A 24,607-nucleotide genomic window follows, 5' to 3' on the forward strand; every position below is an offset into this window, starting at 1 on the left:
CCACCAATCTGATAAGAGGATTTTCTAGAGCAGTGGTTTTCAAAGTGTGGTCCCTGCATCAGCAGCATAAACACCACCTGGGAAGTTGTTAGAAAGTCACGTTTTTGAGCCCCACCGTAGACCAAATGAATTGGAAACCCGGGCCCTGTAACCCGTTTTAACAGTCCTTCCAGGCAATTCTGAGGCATATGGAACTTGGAGAAACTCTAGGAGTATTTGGGACTGCAGGGCCAGGTGACTCCGATTCCTTCTTGAGATTCACACCTCCTTGCCCCCTCCACCGTTCGATTCAGTCTGGCCAGGGGAGATGGGGACTCTGAAGAGTTGCGGACAGACGGCCCTTCCCTGGCACCCCCAGAGACAGAGATCAGCAAAGGTCATCACTTTTAAGCAAGGCTGACCTAAAGTTCAGGGATAAATCTGGGGAAACAGTTATGTGACCTGGGGTAATCTGGCCTTTGGAAAGAACCTCCCTGGTGTGCAGACTCTTTTCATGTGTGGGAGGGGAGAGATTCAGAGAGGGCCTCTGAGGTCCAGAGACAGAGCCCTGGGCTGAGGGAGGGACTGGGGACCGGAGACACACACAGAGCCCCTAGTGGTGATGGGGGAGTCCCAGAGAGAGGAACAGAAAGAGAGAGATCTCAGATAGGACCCAGTGAGCCAGAAAGAGACGCAGGGAGAAAGCTCGAGCTAGAGAGACATCGCTCCCCCGGGGCTGGTCCTCCTGGGTAATTAAGTGCTGACCGTGCAGGTAAGTGAGCAGCTGTGAAGCCCATCTCCCAGCACGGGGTAGGCTACCCCTGGCGGCACGGCACTCTCCTTACCTGGCAGGAACTTTCATAGCCCTGAGTCCCTGCCAGGGCTGGGCACCTGTCTGCTCCACCCCGCCGGGGCTTGGCACACCAGGGTGGGAGGGGGAGTCCTCAGCAAACACTGGACAGAATAACAAAAGTGCCCCGTCGTGGGGCCCTGACGGTGAGCCCAGTGCTAAGTGCTTCCTGGGCATCTTTTACGTCCTCACAGGTGCGCCTGGTGGTTGAAGTGTGGAGGCTTGGAAGGCGGCAGAGGCCAACTGCATGAGATGCCACGACCACCCAGGGTGGCCTGCATTGAAAGCTGGGGCGTCAGAACGGCCGGGGTTCTCTAAGGGGGCTGAAGATGGAGAGGGCTCTTCTCTTCCCGGGACTGCACAATGAGGAAGTGACAGGCCCGGGGTTGGATCCAGATTCCAGGGAGCCCAAGCTCTGTCCCCCAAAACCCCGTAGCTCTGACTCCTCAAATCGCCCAGGTGTTTGACAAACGATCACTCGCCAAGGACAGATCCTGATAACGTGCTTTTAATTGCACTTATTCAAAGGTATTTCCTTTCCCGGTTAAAATAAAAAGGACGCGTGATGAAGGCGGGCTGTGTGTTTGAGTGGGGCGGCGATCTCTGTGCTCCGGGGCCGGGCTTTCTCCCGAGCCTCGCCGGACAGTCCCAGCACCAGTCCCAGCACCGGCCGGCACGGGGCGGCTCTCCTTGCCGGAACCTCCCAGCCCCATCCTGACCCCGATCCCTTCAGAGAGGTGTGGCCTGCGTGTCCCTTCAGCGGGAGAAGGCCCAGGGCGCCGCCCCTCAGGTGGACATGATGCCGCTCTTCTCACCCTTGACCTTGAGGAACTCGGCCATGCTGGAGAAATACTTCTGGTTGGCCTCAGCCACCTTCTTCTCCGCTGCTTGTGGGTTCACAATCTCCAGGCCCTGGGCAGGTGGGGGAGATGGCATGGGGTGGGGAGACGGGCCTGGGCCCTAACGATGCCCCCCGCCCAGCTCCCCCAGCTCCCAGTGAAGGAATCATGCAATGTCAGGGGCCCACGGGCCCTTCCCAGTGGCCCTCGGGCTCTGGGCAAACATGTGGACAGCCTGCCAGCCCCCAAATCTCCCCCACCTTGGGAGATTCTGACTCTGTGGGCCGGGGGGTGGGGGAAGAGGGGAGGATCTGGGCATCTGCATTTTTAGCAGGTTCCCCAGGAGATTTTAAAAACACCACCGTTGGAGAACAGCTGATCCTGTTCGGTTCCTGAATAAGGCAACTGAGTCCCAGAAGTAAGTGGCTTGCCTGCAGTCCCAGCACAAATTGCACCAACCCCACCGAGGATTTAACCACCAGCTCTGGGGACCCGACGCGTGGCAGGCATTGTTGTGAATGTTTTACACACGGTGATTCTCATCTTCTCGCTGAGGCCTCCCCTGGAGGCTCCCCATCTCCCTTAGTCCTTTCAGTCTCCAGCACCTTCCACCTTCCAACACACTATGTATCTTAGTTATCTGTCCCCCTGCCACCCACTAAGCTCTGGGAGGGCAAAACTTCCTGTCTCTGTTTTGTGGCTCTGTCCTGGCGCCTGCAACAGCGCGCGGAATTTAGCAGGCGCTCAGCAGACACCTGCTGACGGAGGGAATGAGCTCGTACTCCTCAGATCCCAAGGGCCACACTAGCGCTATCTGGCGGGTGAATAAGCCGAGGCACGGACCCGACAGGTGAGCGGGCTGCCCTGGCTCCATGCTGTGCTCTGGGGGCCCGACTGCCCAGCCCGCCTACCTAGGACCTTTCCTGTGCGGGGCGCTGAGGTGGCCCCAGCCACCCGGCTCTCGGAAGGTGGGGACCCAGAGCCTCAGGGAGGGACAGAGCCTGCTTGAGGTCTTGTAGACCAACTGGTCCCTGGTAACTTCACCGAGTGCAGGGAACCCAGATACACCCTTCAGGGGCTTCATCGGTGCCCACTCCCCCCACGGCAGCCCTGAGAGGGGCCGTGTCGTGTGTGCTCCTTCCGCAGGCGAGGCAGCTGAAGCCCAGGAGGGGAAGGGGTTCTCCCTGGGCCTCCTGACCCCAGCGGGGCCGGTACCTGGAGCGGGGTGAAGGCCACGCTGGAAGCAGTCCCCGAGGAGCGGTCGCGGATGGTGGACTTCCCGCCGTACACCACGCTCTGCTTCTGCAGGGTCCGCTGTGGGGAGGGCCAGGGAGGTGCAGACTGTGGCCGGGGCCCACGCGCCCGAGCCCGCCCCCGCCCGCGCCCGCGGCCGTACCTGCAGCGTCTTGGAGATCCTGGCCTTGGTGGCCTCGTTCACCTGTGTCTGCCGCACCCGCCCGCTGCCCGACTTGCCCAGGTGGCCCAGGCTGAAGCCCAGGTCCTCCTGGTAGGCGTCCTCCTCGATCTGGTGGGAGGGGAAGGCGCCCTGTGTCAGCTGCCTCCTCGGTCAGCTAGAGGCCCAGGCACCCACCCCATCAGCCGGCCCTATTCAGGCGCCTACTGGGCCCCGAGTGCAGTGAGCCTTGCTGGGGCCCAGCAAGGAAGTCAGGCCCCGTTACTGCTCCCTGAGCTCACAGCTGAGAGGGGCCGTGCGTGTGCGTGCGCGCGCGTGCGTGTGGTGTAAGAACTGAAATGGGTTTCACTGATGACACGGCATCTGAGCTAGTTCTTGCAGGATCACTAGGGTGAGGCTCAGGTAACAGGAGCCTGGCAGGGGTGGAGCCTGGGGAAGCGCGTGTACAGCGGGGCGGGGGAGGGAAGAGGGGAGGGACGAGACTGAACAGCCTCCAGATCCTGGGTGGATGGGAAGCCTCGGGGCGAGGGGGCCGGTGCCGGGTGGATGGGGCGGGGAGAGACTGGAGGCCGGGGTGGGGGGGACCAGGGCGGAGGCTAAGGTGTTGTCCCGGATCTGGGGGGCGGGGGGTCATGGCCACAGATGGAGAGGAAGGAATGCAGCAGGGGGCGGGGGCAGAGTGGGGTGGGCTCTGACCTCCCCGAAGCTCATGCGGTTGGCCTGCTTCCGGATCTCCGTCAGCCCCAGCCGCTCCTTCATCTTGCGGTACCTGGGGACAGGGCAGGGGGTCAGCTGGGAGGGTGCAAGCCTCTTCCCTTCCCATTCCGTCCCGGCCCGACTGGTCCCCGGGCCCCACCTGCGGCCGCCTCGCTTCTTACGCTGCCCGTCGAGGGGCGCGGGCAGCGGCTTCACCTGCTTCACGGGCGGCGGCTCCTGCCACTTGTCGAACTTGCGCTCGATCTCATCCTTCAGCTCGTAGCCCACCTGCGGAGGACGGGGTGGGGGCCCCGCAGCTGCTCCCTCGGGCCCGGCCTGCCCGCCCGGCCCCACCCCGTTCCCACGCGGCCCTGGAGGACCTCGACCCTCGGGCTCTGCGGGTTTAAGTCGCGCCTGCCACGCGGCGGCGCTCCCGCACTGTACCTCGGCTCGGCCCTCTCCTCTCGACGCTCCCGCGCCCGCTCCCCACCCTCCGCCCCAGCTCTCCTCACGTCAGTCAGTGGCGACGCCCCGGAGTCGGCCACACCCCGAGGATCCCGCCAGGCCCTTCCTTCAGGAAGGACCCCAAATCGGCCCGCTTTCAGCGCCCCCGCTGAGGCCGAGCTCTCCCCAGGGCGCGAGGCTGCAGGCGATTGGCCCCCGTCCCCCGTCCCGCCAGCCTCCTCTCCCCGGAGCTCGCTGTGCCCCGCCCGTTCCCTCTGCTTGAGACACCCTTCCCCCAGCATCCACGGGACCCGCGTGCTAAGTGCACTCAGGTCTATGTTAAACCCTCACCTCCTCAGAGAAGCCCGCCCTGAGTTCCAGGTTCATCAGTCTCACCTCCCTCGCCACCCCCAACGCCCCGCATCTGTCTTCCCAGCCTTTACTCAGCACCACTGGACACACCGCAGATCTACCGCTCGTGTCTTCTCGGCCCGCCCCCAGCCAGAATGGAGATGCCACAGAGGCAGGGCTTTTGTCTGTGCGGTTCACTGCTGTACCCCCAGCATCCAGGCCAGTGGTCAGAGAGAGACTGAACCCCCGAACCCACAGTGCCAGGGTGGGTGCTCGGAAAACAATCATGCACAAGACAGAAAACACCTACTCTCCCAGAACAAGTCCGCCAAGGCACACAGGTTGATGGAATAATTACGTGAACAATGACAGTGCCGGAAGAGGGGACAGATCCTGGTGCAGTAGGCAAATAAATACCTCCCCCTCCCCCAAAGGTGTCCACAACCAACTCTCTGGTCCCTGTGAATGTGTCACTTTACCTGACAAAAGGGACTTTGCAGATGTGACTGGGCTAAGGATCTGAAATGGGGAGAGGGTGCCTTAGATGATCAGTGCGGACCCAGTGTAATCACTGGGTCCTTAAAGGAGTCAGAGGAGATGTGAAGACAGAAGCAGAGTCAGAGAGAGCTGGGAAGATGCCACGCTGGCTTTGAAGATGGAGGAAGGGGCCACAAGCCGAGGGACGCGGGCGGCCTGTGGAAGCTGCAAGAGGCAGCGGAGCCATCCTCGCCTTGAGCCTCCGGAAGGAATGAACCCTGCCAACACCTTGATTTCAGCCCAGGGAACCCGCCGTGGACTTCTGACCTACAGAACTCTAAGACAGTAACCCTGTGTTGCTTTAGGCCACTAAACTTACGGTAATCTGTCACAGCAGCAGCAGCGGGAAACTCGTACAGCAGGGGGAGGGGACGCTGACCTCGGCGGGGCCACGACAAACACCCCCGCCTCTGCCCTGTTAGGACAGCGCTCGCCGTGGCGGGCCCTCTACTGACAGCTCTCCCTGAGACAGACCGCGTACCGCCCGGACAGACGCCGCCCGCCCCTCACCTTCCCCTCCGCGCTCTCGTGGAAGCTGTCCACTCGGGCTGCCAGCGTGCACTTGGCAGCTACCAGCCGGGCCGCCTTCCGCCGGAGATCCTGCAGCAACGGACAGGAAGGCAGAGTCAGCGTGGGGGTGCAATCAGACCCCCGCCTTTCCACAGCGCTGGCCACCGTGTCAGCATGTCACCTTTACCGCTACCGCCTTACTGCAATAACGTGTTACAGTAACAAATTATCAGTCAGTGATAACGATAACCTACTTCCCCGTTTGCACAGAAGACTGAATTGCATTACTACAGATGGAAGATTATCAGATACGGAGAAAATACCTACATTATGATTAAAATTTAAAACATCCATCTGTGTATCACCAAAAATGGTGTCACGTGCCACAAAAGGTAGGGGCCGAGTTCTGAGAAACACCAAGATGGTACCTGTCACACCCACAGCCCCAAGTCTCGGTGACTAGTAGTAATGGTAGTGGTAGCAATGATAATGATGATAAGAAGAGTAACAGTAATAATAATAACATAGTAAGCCAGCAGCAGCTAGGCGTAGAGGAGAATCTAACCCTGTCCTAAGAAGTCTGGCCTTGGCCCTGGCTCCTGGGTGGTGATCTGTGCTGGCAGGGGCCTGGGTAAGCCAGAGAACAGCGCTGTGACTCAGGGTGGGGTCTCTGCGTCACAGGGTCCCAGCCATGTCTGTGCCCCCGAGCCTCGGCATAGACTGAGCCCCGAGGCCCCGCGGGGCTTCCCGGCGGCGCCTGTGCGCACCGTCTCAGGCGGCGCCGTGTTCGGGACTTCTGGACCCTGCCCTCGTGCCTTCCCCTCGGCTGGCGTTACTCTGGGTGCCCTCACTCTGATAAACCGTAACCCTGGGTGGATCAGCTCAAGGTGAGCCCTGTGAGTCCTTCTAGTGGCCACTGAACTTGACTGTGGTCTTGGGAACCCCGAACTCACAAGCTTCACGCTTCCGTTGCTTTTTACGTGCGAGGCCTGATGTCAAGGTGTTTCGTACGAGTGAGCCCTCGTCTCGACCCCATGAAGCAGGTTCAGTTCACCCCACTTACAGACGGGGAGCCTGAGGCGGGGCCAGAACTCCAACCTGGCCTATCAGCTCCAGCGCCCTTGTTCGTACACCCCGTGTGGCCCATCCTCCAGGGTCCTGACCCCTGTCGTCAGCAGTGACCCCTGGGACCCGGGGAGCAGCAGGGGGCGGGGGGTGCCCTTTGGGGCACAGCATAAGGTTCCGAGGGGGGTGGGACTCACCGGGGGCAGGGACTGCACGATGTCGCTGTGGTAGATGTAGCCGGTGTGGGGCAGCACTGAGGTGGATGAGAAGCCGGACAGTGTCTTGCGCTGGGTCCCGAGCAGCATGATGTTGCAGGCGGGCATCTTGGAGAGGTTGGTCAGGCCGCCGGCCACCCCTGCAGCGGGAGGGAGGGAGGGAGGGGGTCAGAAGGAGCGAGGGCATTTCTCTGGGGGCTCACCGCGCGCTGCACCTTCACAGGAGTTTCTGCTTGGAGCCCCGAGGCGGCCCCGCCAAGGAGGGCCGACGTGTCCCACCTCCGACAGGGGTTTGGAGGAGGCTCAGAGAGGTGAAGCCACTTGCTAAAGGTGCACAGGAGCCAACTGGCCCAGCAGGAACCGGACCCACGTCTGCGAAGCCACACAGGCCCTGCTCCGTGCCTTGGAGTGGTTTTCAGCACGCTGGGGGCTCGTGACGACAGGGCCCGGGTGTGCGCCACCTCTGGGCTCCCTTGAGCGTGTCTGCGGGTGTGGGGAGGGGACGAGGAGCTGCAGGTAAATACTGTAAGTAGTGCCACCTCTGAGGCGGGACCGCTGTGTGCAGGGCTCTGTGCTGGGCGCTTTTAAGGATTAGGTAAATGGTCTCATCACACACACGAGTCCTTGAAACAAGCCTCCAACACCCGTGCGGGAGCAGAACCACCGCCACGGTCACTGACATCACCATCCCTGGAACCTGCAACTACAGTGCCACATGCAGCCAAAGGGACTCTGCAGATACGAGCAAGTTAAGGACCCTGAGAAGGGGAGATTATCCTGGAGGATCCTGGTGGGCTCAACGTAATCATGAGGGTCCTTAAAAGTGGGAGAGAAAGTGGCGCAAGAGGAGACTTTCAAGACAGAGGAAGGGGCCACGAGCCAAGGGATGCAGGTGCCCCTGGAAGCTGGAAAAGGCAGGGAAACGGCTTCCTCCCCTGACCCACCATAGAGGACCGCAGCCCTGCCGACACTTTCATTTTAGCCCCGTGAGGCCCACGGTGGACTTCTGACCTCCACAACTGTCGGATGATAAACTGCGTCGTTCAAGCCTCTTGGTTCGTGGTCATTTGTTACAGCAGTCACAGGAAACTAGCACAACCCCCAATCGCCACTGGGGAAACTGAGGCACGTGACACCGTTTGCCCAAAGAATTCACACATTGAAGTCCTAACCCTCCCCCCCCCCCACACCTCAGAACGTGACTGTATTTGGAGACAGGGTCTTTAAAGAGGTGATCAGGGACTTCCCTGGTGGCGCAGTGGTTAAGACTCAGCGCTCCCAATGCAGGGGGCCCAGGTTCGATCCCTGGTCAGGGAACTAGATCCCACATGCCACAACTAAGGAGCCAGCGAGCTGCAAATAAGGAGCTGGTGAGCCGCAACTAAGGAGCTGGCGAGCCGCAATTAAGGAGCCCGCCTGCCACAACTAAGACCCGGCGCGACCAAATAAAAAAAAAAAAAAAAAAAAGGTGATCAAGGTGAAATGATGTCACAGGATGGGCCCTAATCCAATGGGACTGGTGCCCTTACGAGAAAGAGACTAGGACACAGTCACACATGGAGGGAAGACCACATGAGGATGTAGTGAAAAGGCGGCCGTCTACACACCGAGGAGAGAGGCCTCAGAAGGAACAGCCCTGCTGACCCCTGATCTCAGTCTCCCAGCCTCCAGACTGTGAGAGGATAAACCTCAGTTGTTGAAGCCCCCCCAGTCTATGGTACTTTGTTACAGCAGCCCGAGCTGACTAATACGGCTGCTTTATCAAACTCCCCCAGAAAGTGTTTCTCGGTTGAAGGGGCCAGGAGCCCGAGGGGGCACTCTGAGGCCGCAGAGAGCCCCCGAGGAGGAAGGGACCCACTGTTCAGTCCTAACACACTGCCAGGACCAGTGCCCCCTCTTGTGGAGAATACTGAGGCTCAGAGAGCTGACTTTACTACCGCCAGGCGGCCCCGTGGGCCCGTGGCAGAGCTGGGAGCTGCTGGGATGCCCAGCCTTTCCACCAGCCACGCCGCCTCTCCCCTTTGCGGCCTGTCTGGCCCCAGCTCTGCCGGGGATGCGGGCGCTGACCTGGCTCAGGGCCCCCATCCTTCCTCCGTGTCTGTGTGAAGAGCAAGCTGGCCGACCTCTGTGGCCTCCGGGAGAGATGAGAGGGTGGGGGCGAGGGGACACGGTCCCGGGGCCCCAGGGCCAGACCCCCATTTTACAGGAGAGGAACAGACTTCCCCAAGGTCACGCGGCCCGCGGGGCCGTCGCTGCGTGGGCACGGGCCTCACCCATGATCTTGGCGGCGGTGGACGCCCCGACGATGATGGAGAGGTTGGGCGCGATGAAGGACATGCGCGACTCCACGTACTCGTAGATCCGGTGCTTGGAGGCGTTGAGCTCCAGCGCCATGTCGCAGGCCTCCTCCAGCCGCTCCAGCTCCTCCTCCGACAGCTGCTGCCTGCGGGGCGGGGGCGGGGCGGGGGCGACCCGACCTTCGACCTTCGACCTTCAGCAGGTCCCGTCTGAGCGGCCCGGGGGCCGCGTCCTCCCAGCTGCGCGTGTGTGTGCGCGCACACGCGCGTGCGGCTTCACCGCAGCTATCGCTCCCGCCGGCCCTGAGGCCTGGAGGCCAGCGCTGCCGGGAACCAGTCCTCGGTGGCACCACCCCCCTGCCCAGTCCTGTCTCCGTCTGGGGGAGGCGCCCCTGCCCAGGCCATGCCAGATCCGCGCCTCTGCAGGCACTCCCTCTGCCTGAGACGCTCTCCCGCCGAGGCCCCCCACACCCTGCGGGCCTCAGCCCTGCTGGCCACCCCTCGGAGCACGGTCACCGCTGTGATCAACCATTCCAGAGCTCTGCTCTGGGGTGACAGATGTCCCCTTCTCCTAGGCACAGCATGGACGCCGGAGGGGCAGGTGGAGAGCCGGCATTCACCCCAGCGAGGGGATGACACGCCAGAGGCGGACACTTCCAATTACGGGCCTGCCCCTTGCCTCACCCTCGGAACCCCGGGCGCGGCTGGCTTCTCACGCCCGGGGAGCCCCGAGCCCAGCACGGTGCCTGGCTTGCGAGCCCAAGTGCCCTATCCCCCAAGACTGACGGCCAGGCCGCTGGCCGGACCCCGTGCGCACCCCTGGGTGGTGGAGGCAGTGACGCTGACGACCATGATGGTGGCGTTGGTCAGGATCTGCTGCAGGTTCTCGTTGTTCTTGCACTTGTCCAGGCTGTTGCCCAGCTCCTGGGGGGCGAGAGGGCGGGACAGGGGCCTGGGACTCAGGAAGCTCTAGAGCCTCTCGTGCTCCTGCACCCCCCGATCCGTACCCGGGGCACTCCCCTGCCTCCCCCACTCCTGGCAACTCCGCTGCTCAAAGGATCCGCACCGTCTGCCCCGTGCGGGCTGACCCGGAAGCAGAGCCGAGCGCATGGGCCACCCAGGGAAGACCCGCTGCCGCCACAGGCCTGCGGCCCGTGGCCACTCAGAGTGCGGGTCTGACCACGTCACTTCCCTGTGTGGGCATCCCCTGCCACCGCCCCCACCCACCCCTGGACTCACGGGGGGCCCTGTGCACTGGTGACCCCGCCTTCACTTTCCCGTAAGACCCGGAGCCTCTGCAACTCGCCTCTCGCCTCCTCTCTTGTTCCCTGAATGCACCAGGCCTGTTGCCATCTCGGGGTCTTGGCACTTAGGACTGCTTCCCTGATTCTCATCCTGTCTCCGGCCAAAGGCTGAGCGAGGGGAGCCTTCCCCTTAGACCTGGGGGGTCCGAGAGCAGGGCCCCGCCTCCCCTTCACATTACTGGCAGCTGGGGAGCCCCCTTCTTCCCATTTACCTTGACGGTGCGGATGTAATCCAGTGCATTGGGGACCAGAGACTCCAGTTCGGGGAATCGCTTCGAGTACTTATCCCGGATGAACTTATGGATGATGTCTAAGGGCGACAGGGCGGAGAGGAGCCCGATGAGGGGCAGGCAGACTCTGCTGGCTCCCCCAGTACCCACTTCCCCTTCTTCCTTCAGCAGCAAAACCCCTAATTATAGCTGGGCTCACGGACACGCAGCACAAAGCTACATTTCCCAGCTGCCCTTATGGCTGGACGCAGCCACGGGAGTTAGTCCTGACCGACAAGATGTGAGCTGAAGTCACGTGTGCAACTGCCAGGCCACGCCCTCGAAGGAAAAAAATGCGCCCTCCTCTTCTCTCCCATCTTTTCGCTGATGAGGATGTGGAGGTGATGGCTGGAGGTGGGCAGTCACCTTGTACCATGAAACAGGTGGCAGATCAACGAGACAGAAAGAGCCTGGACTCCTCATCCAGACTTTCATATGAGAGGAAAATATGCTTCCTTTTCACGTAACCGCTTGTCACAGGAGCTGAACCTGGATTCCAGCTAATACAGGGGCTTGGGGGCAGAACCCCGGGAAAGGCCAGCAGGGAAGACGGCCTGCGCTCCTGCCTGCCCCTCCCTTGGGGATGGGAGGAGGCTGTGGGGGACACTGGGCAGGGCTGTCCCTGCTTGCCCCTCCCGGCACTCACTCAGCTCGTTCTCGATCTCCACCGTCAGGTTGTTGGCGTCCACGATGACCCGGTACTCAGGGGCCGCCTCCACCGGTCCCATCACTGTGAGGATGAGGAAGAGCCTGGTGTGGGTGTGTGTCTATGCACCCACCCCGTCCCAGATCCCACAGCTCAGGGAGGCTGGGGATGCGGCTGGGGCGGGGCAGGGAGGGGCTGAAGAGGAAACTGGGGGACAGGTTTGCCTATCTGCAAACCTCCCATCTCTCCCTCCAGGCCAGTCTAAACTTGACCCCATCTCGCCCTGGACCTAAACCCCCCTGGGGCTCACCACACCCTTAGACTAACAGCCCAGCTACCCAGAGCGATGTCTGAGGCCTCCCAAAAGGCCGGAAGCTCTGCGAGGACCAGCACCGGGTCTGCTTCCTGTGGCTGCACCCCGATGCGCCTGGCCCATTGCAGTCGCTCCGTGCACACTTGCTGACTCAGTGACTCCAGTCTGGTCTCTGCACCTTCCTGGCCCCATCCTCTCATCACACCCCCGCTTTATTTCATTCCAGCCATTAAAGGACTGATTACAGTGCCCTGAACACTTGGCCTGCTTCACTCTTCTCTTGGCCTCTGAATATGCTGTTCCCTCTCCCTGGTACATCCCTTCCTCGTGTCTGTTTCTGGAAAACCCTTCAAGCTCTAACAATAACAACGATAATGACAATGATGACAGTATTATCACGAGCAACTGACACATACAGGACTTACTGGGCATACGACACTGTTACAAGTGCCTTACGGGCATTAACTTATTTTATCCACCACCAGCCAGGGAGGCTGGTGTTAAATCAGGCCAATGTTGCAGAGAAGGACACGGAGGGACACGGCCTGATGTCACCGAGCCAGCAGATGGCAGAGCTGAGAGCTGACTCCTGAGTCTGCGCTCTGAATCTTGATGCTCAAGTGCCTCTATGTCCTTAAGACTCACAAGGCGCCTAAGAACCCCTCCCTCACCTTGCAGGAGGGGTCGGCTGTCTCCTCTGGGCTCCCACCACACTCCCGCCACGTCCATTAGGCACCATCGCCACCCAGTTTTGAGGTGTTTCGTGTCCACCTTCCCCACCAGACACGGGGTGTGACTGGGTCTGACTTAAGATCGCCGAGCCTGGCCCACATCAGGAAATGTCACTTTTATGATTCCCCGCGACTCCCTGGCCTGGCATTTGGAACCCTGCAGGGTCTGGTGCCTTGCCAGCCTCCCCACCACTGTGGATGTCCAAGGTTTTGCAGGTGCAGCTCCCTTTCCCTGGGCGCACCCCCCGCCACCCCGTTCTTGGCCTGTCATGTGTATTCATGCTTCAAAGCCCAGCCGAGACATCAGTTCTTCCCTGACCGCGGCAGGGTCAGCCAGCTCCTCCTGTGGCTCCCGAGTGCCCTGCGCTCCCTCCATCCCAGCAGGCGCCGCCCACCAGTAACTGCTCCGCCAGCCCCTGAGCGTTCTGAGAGCAGGGGCCCACACAGGCCTGGCCCCCAGGGAGCCTCAGGAAAACTTTAAAGAAAGTTTTAAAGGTTTATAGTTTAACCCTGGTGGTGCAGTGGTTAAGAATCCGCCTGCCAATGCAGGGGACACGGGTTCGAGCCCTGGTCCAGGAAGATCCCTCATGCTGCGGAGCAACTAAGCCCGTGCTCCACAACAAGAGAAGCCACCGCAATGAGAAGCCCACCACAACTAGAGAGAAAGCCCGCGCGCAGCAACGAAGACCCAATGCAGCCGACAAGTTAATTAATTTTTTTAAAAAAGAAAGGGTGGAACAAGTGAGTCTCCCTGAAACTCTGCTCTGACTACACCATTCCTGTGCCAAAAAGCTTCCCTTGGCTCCCCGCTGCCGAGGAATTCCACTCGAGAGCCACAGCTTTCCAAGAAAAACGGGGGTGATGACGGCATTGTCCTCTTAGAGCTGGTCTGAACACTCAACAGATAACCCAGCTTTGCCCAGAGTTAGAAGTGAGGAGAGACTTTAATAATTTTTATGGATACTTTTTTATGTTTTCATGGTTACTTTCTATTTACCAAATGATACTAGTTTTCCATCCACAGTAGCAATATCTTTCCTTCTTGGGTAAACTGAAGGAAAAAAGTATATAGATTTAAAAATGTGAAATAATAAGTGTTTTACAGGTGTGGCAAAACTCTATAACTGATCAGGTTATCAATAAAGTTTGGGAAACCTTGATATAAATCCTATCACAATTAGCCAGCGCTCAGCACAGAGCAAGGAGCTGACACTTAAGAAGTGCCAGCTTTAGGGACTTCCCTGGCGGTCCAGTGGTTAGGACTCTGCACTTCCACTTCAGGGGGCCTGGGTCTCATCCCTGGCTGGGGAATTAAGATCCCGCAGGCTGCGCAGCGCGGCCAAAAAAGAAAAAAGAAAACTTAAAAAAATGAAAGAAGTATCAGCTTTAGAATGCAGTACACTCTTGGGAGAGGAGGGGACTGGGCTGGGATGGAAGAGAAGAGGGCTCTGGCAAAGGGTGAGAGAAAGAGCCAACTTCCAAAGTCACCAGCAGCATAAGAGCCGAGGGGCCAGGCCGGAGAAGAGCCTGGGTGGGGGTGGGCGTGGGCGAGGGCGAGGGCGAAGGTACCTTCCGAAGCTTTGGCCTGCTTGCTGATATACTCCTCAATCTTCATCATGATCTCAGCGAACTGTCCGGGGAGAAGCGGAGAGTCAGAACCCGGGACTCTCCAGGCAAAGCAGCTGCTGCCCGTGTCACACCCCCCGGAGCTCCTCTCACCATCTTGCTGTCCCACAGCTTGGCGATGCTCTTGACCGAATCTCCGGAAAGATCCAGCTGGGTCTCCTCCTGCACATCCTCGATCGCCGGCTCCTCCTCTTCCTCCCCGTAGCTCCCTCCTTCCTCCTCTTCTGCCGCCTCCTCGAGGTCAGCTAGGAGCTCGTCGGCCAGAGACATCCCGAGGCCTGCGGGGAGGGCGAGTGGGGCCCCCGCTCATTACTGGGAGAGGCCTCCCCTGCCAGATGGCCCCGGTCCTTCTTGATCAACCTCACCAGCATGCACGCTCCACAAGGACAGGTACACTCTTTTGCTTCTTTCTCTAGCTCCTAACTGTGCCTGGCACATAACAGATGCTCAATAAATACCTGCTGAATGAATCCATGAACCCACCTCCCAGAACCAGATGGTCTCCAGTCAAAACTCACACTACCCACCCTTCTCACCTTCACTTCACTGGACAAGACACTGCACACCCCTCACACCACCACTTCGCTAAGACTTAGAAGATACATCCCCGCCCTTGATAAGACCTCTCCTCACATCCTTTCCTTCCCCCCCTAGCAGAGGCCCCTCCCCACCAAATGCTGGGCCCCAAATGGGTGACACATCCTGCTCTCCTCAGCCATCAGGACAACCAGGCGGGGCCTAAAGTGTCTAGAGCCTCCAGGCCCATCACCTCGGGCTATGAGCAACTCCTCATCTACCCCCAGGTGCTGTCCAAATATTAGCATTTTCGGTGAATCCCACGCAGTGGAAAAGGCTGCGAAGCACTACTCTACAAGGTACAATCCCCACCACTCTGTCCTCCCCAGTGCTTTGTTTTTTTTTTTAAATAAGAAACACTCCCTCTTCCTGTTCTTCTCCTCTTTCAATAAGACAAATGTAGGGGGAAGTGGGGGAGGAATAAATGTGAGACTGGGATGGACATATACACACTACTATGTATAACATAGATAACTAATAAGAACCTGCTGTATAGCAAAGGGACCTCTACCCAATACTCTGTAAGGACCTATATGGGAAAACAATCTAAAAAAGAGCGAATATATGTATATGTATAACTGCTTCACTTTGCCATACAGAAGAAAGTAACACAGCATTGAAGACCAACTATACTCCAATAAAAATTAAAAAAAAAAAAAGACAAATGCAACATGTACATGCTAGTATATAAAAAACAGGTAACCAACAAGTACCTACTGTATAGCACAGGGAACTATACTCAGTATTTTGTAATAACCTATAAGGGAAAAGAGTCTGAAAAAGAATAGATAGATATATATGTATATATATAACTGAATTACTTTGCTGTGCACCTGAAACTAACACAACATTGTAAATCAACTATACTTCAATAAAAAAAATGAAATTAAAGAACAGGGGAATTCCCTGACGGTCCAGTGGTTAGGACTTGGCGCTACTACTACTGTGGCCCCGGGTTCAATCCCTGGTTGGGGAATTAAGATCCTGCAAGCTGTATGGTGCAGCCAAAAGAATAAAGAAATAAAATAAAATTTACAGAAAGACAAACGGAGGCTGCAAACTTCCATGTCCACAGAGGCTAAGTGGGTGACATAAGTGAGTGAAGCAGGCTGGGGGTTGGGCAACTGGAGAAGTGGAGCCTGGAGAGCTAGGGAATCATGCCTGATGTGAAAGCTCAGCTGACACAACGCTTCAGAAACGCCCTGCCAGTGGGAACACGGGCTCCATGTTGCCAGGTTTTCTAATTTTGTTCAAGAAAAGTAAGAGAGTCAGAATTTTTATGTGTAACCTCCCAGTTTGAAAAGTTTCTTTCTAAGTGGCTAATTTAAACAGACCACCATGGCACAGGCCAAACTAAAACGATTACAGGAAAGATTTGGCCCTTGAGCTGCCGGTTTAGGACCCCTGGATGTTCAGTTGTCTCTGAGCTCAGTCTCCCCTCATACCCTCCTTTCTCCCTAAGATGTAATGTCCCCTTTATACTCACTTCTCTTTATAAGACACAGCTTTTCTTTGTAAACGCACCCACGTTATCTCACACACACCTTTCTCTAAAACTCTCGTTACTCTCGCTTTCTCTGAATAAGAGGAACTTTTCCTTTATTGGACATGACCTGCTCTCCATACATAAGACTCAAGTATCTCTTCTTATCCTCTCTTCTGTTTCCCCACTAAATTGTAAGCAAAACCAGGGGTGGTATCTGTCTGTTCACTGTTATATCCTCACCATCTAGCAGAATCTCCAGCACGTTGTAGGTATTCAAGAAATATTGGGCAAATGGGGCTTCCCTGGTGGCGCAGTGGTTAAGAATCCGCCTGCCAATGCAGGGGACACGGGTTCGAGCCCTGGTCTGGGAAGATCCCACATGCCGCGGAGCAACTAAGCCCGTGCGCCACAACTACTGAGCCTGCGCTCTAGAGCCCGCGAGCCACAACTACTGAGCCCGTGTGCCGCAACTACTGAAGCCCGCGCGCCTAGAGCCCGTGCTCCACAGCAAGAGAAGCCACCGCAATGAGAAGCCTGCGCCCCACAACAAAGAGTAGCCCCCACTCACTGCAAGTAGAGAAAGCCCACGTGCAGCAGCGAAGACCCAATGCAACCAAAAATTAAATAAATGAATAAATAAATAAATTTAAAAAAAAAAGAAATATTGGGCAAATGAATGAATGAACTTTATTTAATCCTTATACTTTATTTAATCCTTATATAATGAACTTTATTAAATCCTTTATTTAATCCTTATATCCTTAACTTTATTTAATAATTATACCTTATCCTTATTAAATCCTTTAATTTAATCCTTAAACCACATTATGGTTTCCTTTCTCCGGCTCTCTGGATATATTATTTTTTCATCCCAAAGGTAAGGGCACAAACATTATTTCTTGCAGCGTGGATTATCTCTGACCCTGAGACTAGACCCTATCCCGCTGTTCTACATCCTATGAACCCTTTAGTTCACTTCAACACTTGAGATTCTCTAAATTTCTAACATTTTGTTTAATGTCCATCTTCCTCATTAAGCTTAAATTTGTATGAAAAGAGGGACCGTGTCCATTTTGTTCACTGCACACTATTTCCATCGCCCAGCGCAGCACCTGGCACGGAGTAGGTACCACGACCTCGCCTGATGCCAGCCAACCTATCCAGCCTCAGCCCCCGCCACTATCCCCCATGCCCCTGAATCCTTCTCACGCTTTTTTCGCTTACCAACTTCTTCTCCTCACTTTAGGTCTTCATTCCCTCCCTTTTTACCAGCTCAACACCTCTTCATCCTTCAGTTCTCATATTCCAGCTCCCTGACCCACGCACCCCACTCTAGAGTAGATAGGTTGCTTGGTGATATACACCCCGCACGCCCTGTGTGTACCCTAAGGCACTTCACACATTTGTGATTATTTAAGTAATTACTTGATTAAGCCTGTCTCCCCAGGCACCATGCAAAGCGCCAAGAGGGCCGGGAACGATTTTTTGCTGCCGCTATATCCCCAGAGCCGTAACAATGTAGGAGCATTTGAGACCTTTGGGTAGTCGGTCTACGAAGGCCCGCCTTTCTCCTTACACACTTCCTCCCCCAGACCCAGGAAGCCAAACTCCCGCCCTTCCCTCGTCTCCATCACACTCACCTTTTCTCTTCTCGCACGATGGTTTCTAGGAAATTAGCTTCCCAGCAGCGGTCGACGCTCACTGATGACGTTTCACCCTTGCGCCGTCGTCGAAGCAAAGCTGCGCTCTGATTGGCCCCTGCACCGCGTCTTTCCTGGCTGCGTTTGGAACAACAACTTTATTAGCACCTGCCGCTAGGCGGAGAAGGGATGAACAGGAGAGAAGAGAGGGGCTTTATCCGGCTCACGCCCGCTGTGGACTGAGCCTGATAAGCGGAGAATCGCCATAGTCTGACGACAGGGTGTCAAGACAAGAATAAAGTCGAGGGCAACTCAGACCACTGGTGGAGGCGTTCGACGAGAAAGCAAGGCTTTCAGCCGGGAGTCGAGGTGGAGGTGGAGGTGGAGGGGTTGGGGAGCGGAGCCGGAAATAGGAAACTACAGCTCCCAGAAGGCATAGCGGCAAAGTCCCGGATGCTGGGGTCGTGAAGCCTGATGGGAAAGGTAGTTTTGCGAACGACTTAACCTAGAGGTTAGCGAGGTTGGAAGTTCTGAGGCCCGGGGCGCCCGGAGTCGGAGAGAGATGGAACTGGAGCAGAGAGAAGGGTGAGTGGCTTTGGGGAAAACCACGAATCCCAAAAGACATTGCGGCTGCATAAGAGCGGTCTTCTGCGCTGAGGACTGACGGGGATTGCAGTTCCTGCAACTCCTTTGGCTTATAACTCTTGTAGGGACTGGGGTCTGTACTCGAGCATCCTGGGGGAAAAGGCTACGGGTCTAGACTCCTGGATCTGACAGGCGAGGCGGTTGGAGGTCAGGATTCCTGGGTCTGAGTGAGGGCTTGGGGGGCTCGAACTCCCCGTGGGACTCGGGGAAGAAGGGTCTGGAAGTCTGGACTCCTTGATACTGGGAAGCGGGTGCTGGGGCTCTGGACTCCTGGATCCTGGGAGGAAGGGGTCGGGGCTCGAACTCTTCTGGATCCTGGGAATGGTGGGCTGGGGGCCTCGGACTCCTGCATCAGAGAGAGGAGGGGTCTGGGAGTTGGGCTCCTGGTCTGTGGGAGGAGGGACTAAGGGCTGGGTATTCAGGGTCCCTGAGCCCACTGACTCTACAGGACCATGGCAGCCGTGGGCTTTGAAGAGTTCTCAGCGCCGCCAGGCTCAGAGTTGGCGCTGCCTCCGCTGTTCGGTGGTCACATCCTGGAGAGCGAGCTTGAGACAGAAGTGGAGTTTGTGTCTGGGGGTCTGGGTGGCTCCGGGCTCCGGGAGCGAGATGAAGAGGAAGAGGCAGCCCGGGGCCGGCGGCGGCGCCAACGGGAACTAAACCGCAGGAAGTACCAGGCGCTAGGTCGGCGCTGCCGGGAGATCGAGCAGGTAGGTGAGTGTGGATTCCCCTGTTTTGGGGTCCCCTGACCTCCATTACCAATCCTTCCCAGTCTCTGCCTGTCTAGATGCCCAGCCTTCCTTGCCCGGCTGAATGAATTTTCCATTCACTTATTCATTCATTATTCATTTATTTAGCACCTATTATGTGTCAGGCACTGTGCAAGGCACCTTGGAGAGATGTCTCCTCTAGGAGCATCATCTGACAGCCCAGATCAGCTCACTGATGTTTCACAGATGCCTCTCTTGCTCCCCACCGATCCAGCTTTTCAAATCTCCCATACCCTTGACATCATTCGCTCCTCATGTCCTGTCTGTTCTGCCTCTCAGATCTCTCTGGGGTCCTTCTCCTCCCCTCCATCCCCACGCCTCTGCCCAGCCTCAGGTTCTTTCTGCTGAATCACTGCATTAGCCTCCTTGGTGGGAATGAGGATGGAGCAGTAAGCAGGGCCCAGATCTTGAAAGGCCACAAACACCAGAGCAAGAGGTTTGGATTTTTTTTTTTTTTTTTTTTTTTGAGAGTGATGGGGAGCTATCAAAAGGTTTCAAACAGGGGAGGGCCAGGGTCAGTGTTTGAAAGACTCTCTGAATTTGGTTGGACTCTTTTGCTAGGGCCGCTGTATCAAGAACCACAAACAGATGGCTAAGTAATAGAAATGTACTGCCTCACGGTTCTGGAGACTAGAAGTCTGGGATCAAGGTGTCAGCAGGGTTGGTTCATCCTGAGGGCTGTGAGAGAGAATCTGTTGTCTGTTCTAGGCATCCTCCCTAGCTTCTGGTGACTTGCTGGAGATCTTTTGTGTTCCTTGCTTGTAGATCTCTGCTTTCATCTTCCCGTGCTTGTGTGTGTGTGTATATCCCAATTTCTTTTAATAAGGACACCACCAGTCATATTGGGTTAAGGCCAGTCACCTCATTTAACTTGATTCCCTTTGTGAAGACCCTGTGTCCAAATACGGTCACATTCTGAGGCACTGGGAGTTAGGACTCCAACACACCTTTTTGGGGGGGACACCATCCAACCCATAACAACGGTGTTGGGGGAGTTCTGGAAGGGGGCTGGTGTAGTAGCCCAGGCAGGAGAGGAGGCGGCTTGAGCTGGGGTAGGACTCAAGGAGAGGGAGAGAGAGGGACGACTTAGAGAACTAATAAGGAGGTGAGGTTTGCATCAAGTCTTAGATTAAGCAGGAGCATGTCACGCTGGAGGGAAAGGTCCATTTGGGACTCTGTGTAGCACAGGGCTTACTCAGGATTGGAGAGGTGTTTGGTTTGATGGGGATTCTGCGGAGGGGATTTGAATGCCAGGCTGAGGGCAGTGGGCTTGGAGCAGGGTCAGCTCCAGGTGGTAAAGTATATTCCCCTGAAGCTGCACGAAGGCTGAACCTACGCGTAGCCTGTGGCCAGCTGTCCCACTCCTCCCTCCGTACCCAGCAGACGCACATACGAACACACACCCGATGACAGGTAACCCGATGACGTTCCTAGCAGTACTGTTTGGTGTTTTTTTTTTTTTTGGTTTGTTTGTTTGTGTGGCCTGTGGGATCTTAGTTCCCCAACCAGGGATCAAACTTGCGTCCCCTGCAGTGGAAGCGTGGAGTCTTAACCGCTGGACCACCAGGGAAGTCCCTGCAGCACTCTGTAATATGGTTTTATGTACGTGTTAATATAAACTTACATAATATACATAAACCAGATACTACGTATCTTTTACCAGGTAGCTTTGCCTCCGCTTCATCCTTCAGCTCACCCCAACCTCTCTTCTCTCCACGACCACTCCTCTCTCTTCTTCCCTGCCCCCCGCCCGTGATTTCCAGACTCCTCACATCACTGTGTGTTCACAGGGCCTGACAGCAAGGGTGGTGCTGTCAGAGCAAGCACTCTCACCTCTGAGCACGCGCTGCGTGCCAGGCCTGCTCTGGGGGCTGCACGCAAGGACATCTGGGAACTTTTTCAGCCCCCCCCCCCCCCAAGCAGCAGGTATCCTGAGCCCTGTTCAACAGATGGATGCTGGGGTCCAAAGAGACCCAACCATTTGCTCAAACGGAGTTGCATTTGAGCCTCTGCTCTTAGCTCCCCCGTCCCCCGCCAGGGATAAGTTGTTATTATTCTCCTTTTACCAGTGCAGAAACCTGAGGCTCAGAGAAGTTAAGTAACTTGCCCAAGGTCACAGAGCTGAGAAGTGGCAGGCTGGGATTCAAACCCAGGTCTTTCTGACGCAGGAGCAGAACATACTCTTTCACGCTTGGGCACACATCTCCTCTGATGACCTTAACTGAAGCGGCCACCTCCTGCCCTGATCTCCAGCATATCTACCAGTTTGGTGTCCTTCAAGCACTTTATTGCTAGGTGAAGTCATTTGTTTAGCAGTATTTAGGGAGCGCCCCTCTGCCAGGGTCTGCTCAAGGCACCGGGGACAGAGGCACAAATCCTGGTCCTTTGGGGCTTCTGTTCTGGTGGGGGAGACGGAGAGTGAGGACACGGCATAGCGAGAGAGGCTATAAGGCGATGGAAAAGTGGAGCTGAGAAGGGGGAGGGGGACGCTCTGGCGTGGGAAGTGGGGGAGGGGCTGCTGCAATTAACGGGAGGTCCGAGCAGGTAGCCTTTGAGTGCAGCCTTTGAGAGAGCTCTGCGGGCACCTGGGGGAGAGCACCTGGAAAGCCCCCAGCACAGGATGGTGTCAGGGGACTCGAGCGCGAGCTTGGAGGCCAGTGTGAGTGCCATGGATGCGGGAGAGGAGCAAGAGAGGCAGTGAGGAGGGGGAAGGAGCAGACACAGCGGGCCCTGGGGGCCCCGGGACGGTCCTGGGCCAGTCGCCCTCCAGCGGGGCCCCGTTCACCACGTGTTGAGCACGCGGAGTGCGAGTCCGGCTGACCCGTGTCTTCTCCCACCTCCCCGCAGGTGAACGAGCGGGTCCTGAACAGGCTCCATCAGGTACAGAGGATAACGCGGAGGCTCCAGCAGGAGCGGAGGTAACCCCCCTGCACACCTGCTCCGGGCCTGCGTCGCTTGCCTCTGCTCCCCAACCCCTGTCACCACCACCTTGGGCCTTGGAAGAAAGCTGAGCCCTGGGCCTTGGGGGGGAGTGGTGTGCTCCCTTTGAACGGAGTGCAGCAGAATGCAGGAGACCAGGCTTAGGGTCGCAGACTCAGCTTCAGGCGCCGTTCTGCTGTGTGACTCAGGGCAAGCCCCACCCCCTCTCCGAGCCCCAGTTCCCCATCAACTACGGGTGAACACGAGATCCCAAGGCTGCTGAGGATTAAATGGGAGCCCACAGGGGAGGAGCTCAGCTGAGCCTCCCGCCTCGGGTCACCGCGACCAGGACGCAGAGTGAGCTCTGGGGCCGGCCCACCGCTCCACTGGGTCCCCATCTCCATGAAATTAGGAGAACAGGCCTTATGACAGAGTCTCCGTGATGCCGAGACCCCCCCGGTCAGCCCTCAGCCCGCCACTTACCTGACCCAGTGGATACACCCTCTTCTTTGAAGCACTTTCTTGGCCAGGTCACTCACCTGCCTCCGCTTCCCCTCCTCCCGGCCATCGATTCTTGCCTCTTTGCCGGTTCATTCTCACTTCCCCAAACCCTGAACCTGCAGCAGCCAGGGCTCAGCCCCTGGGCCCTCCTCTTGTCCGCACCTGTGCCGTCCAGGATGCCAGCTGCCGGTGGTGACTTTATCTTACATTGAAGTTGAATTTTAACATTCATTAAAATAAATTTCAATTCATTCAAATGAAATTGAAAATTCAGTTCCTCAGTGGTCACAGGCCAAGTTTATTAAGACGAAGTGAAATGGGAAATTCACTCCCTCAGTTGCATGAGCCTCATTTCATGTGCTTGGTAGCCACGCGGTTCCGATTTTCATCTAAATTAACTAAAATCAAGCGAAATTTAAAATTTCCATTCCTCAGTCACTCTCGCCACGTGGCAGGCGCTCAAGGACGGTGACAGGTGATCAGTGGCTTCCGTGGTGGATAGCACAGAGAGGACACCTGATACCTACTTGTAGAATAAGAGACTGTGCACGTGAAACGCTCCACCCAGGCGCTGGCTTACAGGGACCAGCTAATCAGAGCTTAAAACAAACAAAAAACCAAAAAGCTTTTAGAAGCAGGGGTGGGGAAGAGAAGGCAGCATCCCCAGTGAGTGCTCTGGGCCCGCCTCCCAGGGGTTAATGAAAATAATAGCTTACGTTTGACCGTTTACAAGCCGAGTACTGCAGCGCTGTCATCAAGCTGCAGGGTCGTGGTCAGCGGGCCGCCCGGTTGGGGTTGTCCCCTCCAGATGACAGAGCAGGAGCGGAGGTGCAGGTCACCTGGTCCTGCCCAGAGCCCCACTGGCTGCCCGAGTGCTTGCCACCGGGTGTCTCAGACCTTCTGGGGCCAGGAGAGCCTTGGCTTCAGAGTCAGAGCTGGGCTGTCGCGGGCCCCCTTCCCAACCGCCGGAAGATAAAGCTGCCCCCCGGCGGCCTCTCTCCGGCCGCAGGTTCCTCATGAGAGTGCTGGACTCCTACGGCGATGACTACCGCGCCAGCCAGCTCACCATCGTGCTGGAGGTGAGTGCGACGCGGCCGCGGGTGGGCTGGGAGAACCGGGAGCCCAGGACGCGGCCTTCACGCGCCCACCTCCCTGTCTGCCAGGACGAGGGGAGCCAGGGCACAGACGCCCCCACCCCAGGCAACGCCGAGAACGAGCCTCCAGAGAAAGAGGGGCTGTCCCCGCCTAGAAGGACGCCCGCACCCCCAGAACCTGGCAGCCCGGCCCCTGGCGAGGGGCCCAGCGGGCGGAAGAGGCGGCGAGCACCCCGGGACGGCCGCCGAGTGGGAGCTGCGCTGACTCCAGAACTGGCCCCGGTGCAGGTGGGGGCGGCCTGGAGTCCAGGGGTCCGCAGGGCGGGACTGGGGCTCCTGGGCTTCCCTGCTGCGCTGCGGGGGTGGGGGGGGCAGGGCTGGGCCCTGCAAGGCGGGGAGAGCTGGAAGGGTTGGACAGGGCTGGCGTTGGCCGGGGAAGGAGAAAGAGTTGGAAGATGCCAGGCAAGGGGCTTGAGTGGAGAAGGGAGATCTGGAGGAGGCTCTGGGGAGAAGAAAAGTAACCGGGGAGGGTTGGCGGCAGAGGAGGGAGAGAAGGCGGGTGAGGGAGGTGACACTGGAGAGCACGCGGACCTGGGGATGCCGGGACTTCTGGTGAGGTGCACAGAGGACGCCGTCTGGCCTGGGAAAGAACAGCGAGGCCGGGGCCCTTCTCACGCCTTGTTCTCATCTCCCCCAGATTAAGGTCGAGGAAGACTTCGGCTTTGAAGCGGACGAGGCCCTAGACTCCAGCTGGGTTTCTCGGGGGCCGGACAAACTGCTGCCCTACCCCACCCTAGCCAGCCCCGCCTTTGACTGACCCCCCCCCCACAGTAAACCAACCCCCACACTCGCCGTGGCCACTGTCCACTGCTTCCACCTGCAGCCGCACACAC

The 24,607-nt window shown here is 57.5% G+C and overlaps 2 protein-coding genes across 3 annotated transcripts; one reads left to right on the forward strand and one right to left on the reverse strand.

The window, feature by feature from the left end:
* Nucleotides 1–1,321: 1,321 nt before the first annotated feature.
* Nucleotides 1,322–18,331, reverse strand: PRPF31 (pre-mRNA processing factor 31). 2 transcript variants are annotated; one of them, XM_036832649.1, is made up of 14 exons: nt 17,789–18,331; nt 14,180–14,364; nt 14,030–14,090; nt 11,417–11,500; nt 10,714–10,811; nt 10,015–10,121; nt 9,174–9,343; nt 6,883–7,040; nt 5,621–5,710; nt 3,939–4,066; nt 3,779–3,851; nt 3,065–3,193; nt 2,884–2,982; nt 1,322–1,741 (listed from the first exon to the last, which is right to left on the reverse strand). In XM_036832649.1, exons 2-14 carry the CDS (start codon nt 14,354–14,356, stop codon nt 1,616–1,618), a joined length of 1,500 nt encoding a protein of 499 aa, XP_036688544.1. In that variant the 5' UTR covers nt 14,357–14,364; nt 17,789–18,331; the 3' UTR covers nt 1,322–1,615. The 2 variants fall into 2 exon arrangements, with proteins under 2 accessions (XP_036688544.1, XP_036688545.1); XM_036832650.1 differs by having other exon boundaries at nt 14,180–14,377; nt 17,790–17,843.
* On the forward strand, nt 18,091–24,566 carry TFPT (TCF3 fusion partner). The gene is made up of 6 exons (XM_036832684.1): nt 18,091–18,373; nt 18,882–19,140; nt 22,048–22,118; nt 23,630–23,699; nt 23,784–24,002; nt 24,412–24,566. Exons 1-6 carry the CDS (start codon nt 18,351–18,353, stop codon nt 24,529–24,531), a joined length of 762 nt encoding a protein of 253 aa, XP_036688579.1. The 5' UTR covers nt 18,091–18,350; the 3' UTR covers nt 24,532–24,566.
* The last annotated feature ends 41 nt before the right edge of the window (nt 24,567–24,607 follow it).

The sequence above is a fragment of the Balaenoptera musculus genome, chromosome 19 (assembly GCF_009873245.2).
Source record: "Balaenoptera musculus isolate JJ_BM4_2016_0621 chromosome 19, mBalMus1.pri.v3, whole genome shotgun sequence".
NCBI lineage: Eukaryota > Metazoa > Chordata > Mammalia > Artiodactyla > Balaenopteridae > Balaenoptera > Balaenoptera musculus.

Coding starts and splice junctions, on each gene's coding strand:
- PRPF31 (XM_036832649.1), bottom strand. CDS start 14,356: ATGTCTCTGGCCGACGAGCTCCTAGCTGACCTCGAGGAGGCGGCAGAA. Junction 9,344..10,014: donor ACTGCCTCCACCACCCAGGG/GTGCGCACGGGG, acceptor CCCGCCCCGCAG/GCAGCAGCTGTCGGAGGAGG. Junction 4,067..5,620: donor ACGAGAGCGCGGAGGGGAAG/GTGAGGGGCGGG, acceptor CGTCCTCCGCAG/GTGGGCTACGAGCTGAAGGA.
- TFPT (XM_036832684.1), top strand. CDS start 18,351: ATGGAACTGGAGCAGAGAGAAGG. Junction 19,141..22,047: donor GCTGCCGGGAGATCGAGCAG/GTAGGTGAGTGT, acceptor ACCTCCCCGCAG/GTGAACGAGCGGGTCCTGAA. Junction 22,119..23,629: donor AGGCTCCAGCAGGAGCGGAG/GTAACCCCCCTG, acceptor CTCCGGCCGCAG/GTTCCTCATGAGAGTGCTGG.